This window comes from Triticum urartu, chromosome 5 (assembly GCF_003073215.2).
Source record: "Triticum urartu cultivar G1812 chromosome 5, Tu2.1, whole genome shotgun sequence".
NCBI classification, from domain to species: domain Eukaryota; kingdom Viridiplantae; phylum Streptophyta; class Magnoliopsida; order Poales; family Poaceae; genus Triticum; species Triticum urartu.
In genome coordinates, this window is record NC_053026.1 from 589503899 (window position 1) to 589509494 (window position 5596).

Sequence of the window (5596 nt, forward strand, 5' to 3'; positions counted from 1 at the left end):
GCTCTTTCGGTGAGACCGAAAAGTTACGAAAGGGAAATAGAGAGTTTGCAATCCCATCTCGGTGAGACCGAGATCCCTATCGGTAGAACCGAATTGCTAGGGTTTGGCAGTGGCTTATGACAAGTGAAACTCGGTGGCGCCGGATAGAAAGAATCGGCAGGACCGAGTTTGGCTTAGGGTTTAGGTCATATGTGGATATGGGAAAGTAGTTGAGGGTTTTGGAGCATATCACTAAGCACATGAAGCAAGAGGCTCATTAAGCAACACCTCATCCCTCCTTGATAGTATTGGCTTTTCCTAAAGACTCAATGTGATCTTGGATCACTAAAATATAAAATGAAGAGTCTTGAGCTTTTGAGCTTGAGCCAATCCTTTGTCCTTAGCATTTTGAGGGGTCCACTTTCACATCCATGCCATGCCAATCATTGAGCTTTCCTAAAATAGTCACCTTGGAATAGCATTAGCTCAATGAGCTATATGTTGTTATGAATTACCAAAACCACCTAGGGATAGTTGCACTTTCAGTCATGTTCTTTTTGTAATTATACTAGGAGTGTGGCAACTTGTCCTGTTGAAATTGGAGCTTGTTTGTTGTTGCCTTGTGTGCATGGTGGCCTTCTGTTCATGTTAGAAAACTGCACACAAGGAGTAAGCTATATAGATAGACTGATAATCAAACTGCAGGTGCATTTGGAATTTCTATATAAAACATCCCTACATGTTATCTAGTGTACTGTGTTACTTCTAATCTTGTTGCATCAGGTTTCAGCTAAACTATTTTCTTGCTACACGTGAGGTCTTCTATATAGAACATCCATTTGATTCCGCTAATAGTAAACCGATATTTCTTTTAGAAATTTCTCTTTGATGCATTCAAATATTTATTGTAGAATTTTATATGGTCTCTGCTTTAACATGTCGTAGAACTTGGGTCTGTTCAGTTGAGAATGGATAAGAGTTGGATGCGAGCAGCAAGGTCTTCCGCTGAGTATTCTGAAGGAACTATCAACTTCATACAATTTGCTTTTCGCGAGTCAGCAAAAAATAGTAGGATTCTCTGCCCTTGCAAGATATGTGTAAACTCTCATTGGTTAGGTGAACATGAAGTCTATGATCATTTGGTTTGTGATGGATTCATGTCCGGATATACCACATTGATTCACCATGGAGAAAGTACGCGGCCCTCCGAAGCAACTACTGGTCCTAGTTCACAGTTTGAAGAATATGCTGATAGTGATGAGATGGATGAGATGCTACTAGAAGGATTTGGGATGTACGGTACTCGTACTTTAGGAGAGGAGCAAGAATCTGAAGATGATTTGGACGATGATGTTGAGGCATACTATAGATTAGTTGATGATGGACGCCAAGAGTTGTACCCAGGTTGCAAAAGATTCTCGAAGCTGCAATTTTTGGTGAGGTTGCTTCATATCAAGAATATGAGGGGAATGAGCAATGTCTGCTTTGATCAGGTATTGACGCTAATTAAGGAGGCACTTCCAGAAGGTCAGGCGTTGCCCAAAAAATTTCATGGGGCCAAAAAGTTTGCGAGAGCCATTGGTATTGGATATGATAGTATAGATGCATGCAAAAACGATTGCATTCTATTTAGGAAGGAACATGATGATGACATATCATGTCCAGTGTGTGGCACAAGTAGATGGAAGAGCATAAATACTGGAGTTGATGGAAGGCGTGTCCACAAGGTGCCTCAAAAGGTGGTTCTTCATTTCCCGCTAAAGAAGATACTCCAAAGGTTGTTCGCTTCTACAAATACGGCATCAGATGTGAGGTGGCACAGCGAAGGCCGCACAAAGGACGACTTGATACGACACCCAGATGATTCACCTGCATGGAAACACTTTGATGCTATTCACAAAGACTTCAGTTCAGAAGTTTGCAATGTTAGATTTGGATTGGGAGCAGATGGTTTCAACCCTTTTGGAAATATGAATCTCTCATATAGCATATGGCCTATCGTCTTGATCCCCTACAACCTTCCTCCATGGATTTGTATGAAGCAATCAAACTTTATCCTCTCTGTCATCATTCCTGGTAAAAAATCTCCAGGGAAAGACATGGATGTTTACATGCAGCTAACCATAGATGATCTTCTGGAGCTTTGGAATGATGGAGTCTGGACTTATGATGCCTCTCGATCTAAGAAGTTTCTCTTACGTGCCGCACTACTATGGACAATAAGTGATTGGCCTAGGCATGGATCTTTGTCTGTAGAAAATATAGTAGTTTGCTCCCATTGTCTATCAAAGACATGCTCTCTTTGATTAAAGAATGGACACAAGAAATGCTATATGGGACATCGCAGATTCTTGGAACCTAATCACGAGTTTCGATTTGATGCTGAGTCATTTGATGGTTTTGAGGAACATCGGGAGCCTCCCGTTCCCCTTTCATCACATGACATTTCAATATTGACAAAGGATATGAAAACTACGTATGGGAAACTGCAGTAGAAGAGCAGCAGGAAGCAACATTGTAATCAGGTAGATGAGAATGATACAAGCGTGCAGCAAGACACTTCAATATTCAGAAAGAGAAGTTGCTTCTTTCAGCTGCCATACTGGGAAACACTTCTATTGCGTCATAATCTGGATCCTATGCACATAGAGAAGAATGTGTTTGAGAATATTGCCCATGCCCTTCTGAATGTTAGTAAAAGATCAAAGGATAATCTAAATGCACGTCTTGACCTACAAAAATTGAATATACGCCAAGACCAACATCCAGATTTAACTGGGAGCAGGGGCGAATCTACTAGGGGGGCTTTAACAGGCTTGAGCCCCCCCTCCAGAACTGAAAAAGGTTTTTTTACTACTAGTCTCAAGGCCCAAATCAGCCACATGCCAGCCCAACCCAACATACATTTGCATGATACAGACTTGCATAAACTTTGAGCCCACTCTCTATTTTCTGTCTATATTCGCCACTGACTGGGAGTAAACCATACCTACCTCCAGCATTATACTACTTGGATTCACACGGTGCTAATATGTTTTGCTAGGTTCTAAAGGATGCTAGGTTTCCTGAGGGCTATGCATCCAACTTGCACAACAAAGTGGATATAGTGAGAACGAGATTAAATGGACTAAAGAGCCATGACTGTCATATTATAATGCGTGATCTGTTGCCCTTAGCCATTAGGAGAACTTTGCCTAAAGATGTTTGTATTCCATTGATGCGTTTGTGCAACTACTTCAAGCAATTATACTCTAAGGTTATCACTGTGAGTGAGATACAAAAGTTGGAGGATGAGATTACTGAAATCATGTGCCAATTGGAGAAAGTATTTCCTCATGCCTTTTTGACATCATGGAACACTTGACCCTTCATCTTGCAACTGAAGTACGGATTGCTGGACCGATGCTACCGAAGCATGAGGGCTGTTGAGAGGTTTTTCGGCAAGTTAAAGAGTATGATCCATACGCTAAGTCACCCAGAGGGATCAATAGCAGAGGGATATGTTTTGGATGATACTCTTACATTTTGCTCAAGATGTACTTGTGTTACATTGTTGGCCCTTTATTGTCGATTGATACTTTGATGTTGTTTTCGAATTTGTGAAGATGTTCTAATGCTTTACATTATTCGCTTGCAAGATGGTACTTCTAGTCCATGCAAGCCTCTCAATCTTGTTGTGCTGTTGTATATATGTGTTTGTACAGTGGTTGCAAATTAGTGAGCTTGCTATAACAGTGTCTTTAATTCACATTATTATATGCCTGTGTAAAATTTATGGCATTCTTATGTGCCTCGGAAACATTTTGGAGGCAAGTCGAAAGACGCCACAAAATGGTTTTCGAGGCGATCTTAAGAAATGCCACAAAAATGTTTTGAAGGCAGTATGAGTTATGCCACACAAAATTTTTAGAGGCAGTATAAGAAATGCTACAAATAGTCTTTGGAGGCATTCCTAAAGATGCCTCAAATTGAGCTTGCTCGCATTTTAAAAAATGCCTTTGTGTTTCTTTTGAGGCATTATTGAAAACTGCCTCACACTGAGCTTGCTGGAATTTTAAAAATGCCTCTGTGTTGATCTTTTGAGGCGTTCTGGAAAAGTGCCTTCAAAGACCTTTCCCTTCTTGACCATCTCTAGCATATTTTAAAAATGCCTTCTATTCTCTAGGCTAGCATTATATGGCCCTTTCGAGGCATTTTAAAGTGCCTCCTATTGATGTCCGTGGTGTAGTATAGTTAAGGAGGACATCAATGAGCCATGTGTGTATCCACACCGGTAAATATAAGCTGCTCAAATGAATAGGGGAGAGGAACCATCGAGCCCTCAGGCACACTGCATCCTAGTTAATTTAACGAGGATTAATAGCAGGCAAGTATTAGATCACCTAGAGGTGGCATGGAAACCGGCCCGTGAACTACATGGGATTAAGAGGTATTAGGAATTACGTGTTGGAAATATGCCCTAGAGGCAATAATAAAATGGTTATTGTTGTATTTCCTTGTTCATGATAATTGTCTATTGTTCATGCTATAATTGTATTAACTGGAAACCGTAATACATGTGTGAATACATAGACCACAACATGTCCCTAGTAAGCCTCTAGTTGACTAGCTCGTTGATCAATAGATGGTTATGGTTTCCTGACCATGGACATTGGATGTCATTGATAACGGGATCACATCATTAGGAGAATGATGTGATGGACAAGACCCAATCCTAAGCATAGCACAAGATCGTGTAGTTCGTTTGCTAAGAGCTTTTCTAATGTCAAGTATCATTTCCTTAGACCATGAGATTGTGCAACTCCCGGATACCGTAGGAATGCTTTGGGTGTACCAAACGTCACAACGTAACTGGGTGGTTATAAAGTTGCACTACAGGTATCTCCGAAAGTGTCTGTTGGGTTGGCACGAATTGAGACTGTGATTTGTCACTCCGTATGACAGAGAGGTATCTCAGGGCCCACTCGGTAATGCATCATCATAATGAGCTCAATGTGACTAAGGAGTTAGCCACGGGATCATGCGTTACGGAATGAGTAAAGAGACTTGCCGGTAACGAGATTGAACGAGGTATGGGGATACCGACGATCGAATCTCGGGCAGGTAACATACCGACAGACAAAGGGAATTGTATACGGGATTGATTGAATCCCCGACATCGTGGTTCATCCGATGAGATCGTCGTGGAACATGTGGGAGCCAATATGGGTATCCAGATCCCGCTATTGGTTATTGGCCGAAGAGATGTCTCGGTCATGTCTGCATGGTTCCCGAACCCGTAGGGTCTACACACTTAAGGTTCGGTGACGCTAGAGTTGTTATGGGAAATAGTATGTGGTTACCGAAGGTTGTTCGGAGTCCCGGATGAGATCCCGGATGTGACGAGGAACTCCGGAATGGTCCGGAGGAAGATCAATATATTGGACGAAGGGTATTGGAGTCCGGAATTGTTCCGGGGGTATCGGGTGACAACCAGCATGTCCGAAAGTGGTTTCGGAGGCCCCGGCAAGCGTTGGGGGGCCTTATGGGCCAAGGGGAGGGGGCACATCAGCCCACTAAGGGGCTGAGAGCCCCTCCCACCCCATCTCATGTAACTTGGAGAGGTGGGGCCGCCTCC

General features: G+C 42.4%; 1 protein-coding gene across 1 annotated transcript; it reads left to right on the forward strand.

The window, feature by feature from the left end:
• The first annotated feature begins 658 nt into the window (after positions 1-658).
• LOC125506178 lies at positions 659-4116 on the forward strand. The gene has a single exon (XM_048671042.1). It carries the CDS (start codon positions 948-950, stop codon positions 2283-2285), a length of 1338 nt encoding a protein of 445 aa, XP_048526999.1. The 5' UTR covers positions 659-947; the 3' UTR covers positions 2286-4116.
• Positions 4117-5596: the final 1480 nt, after the last annotated feature.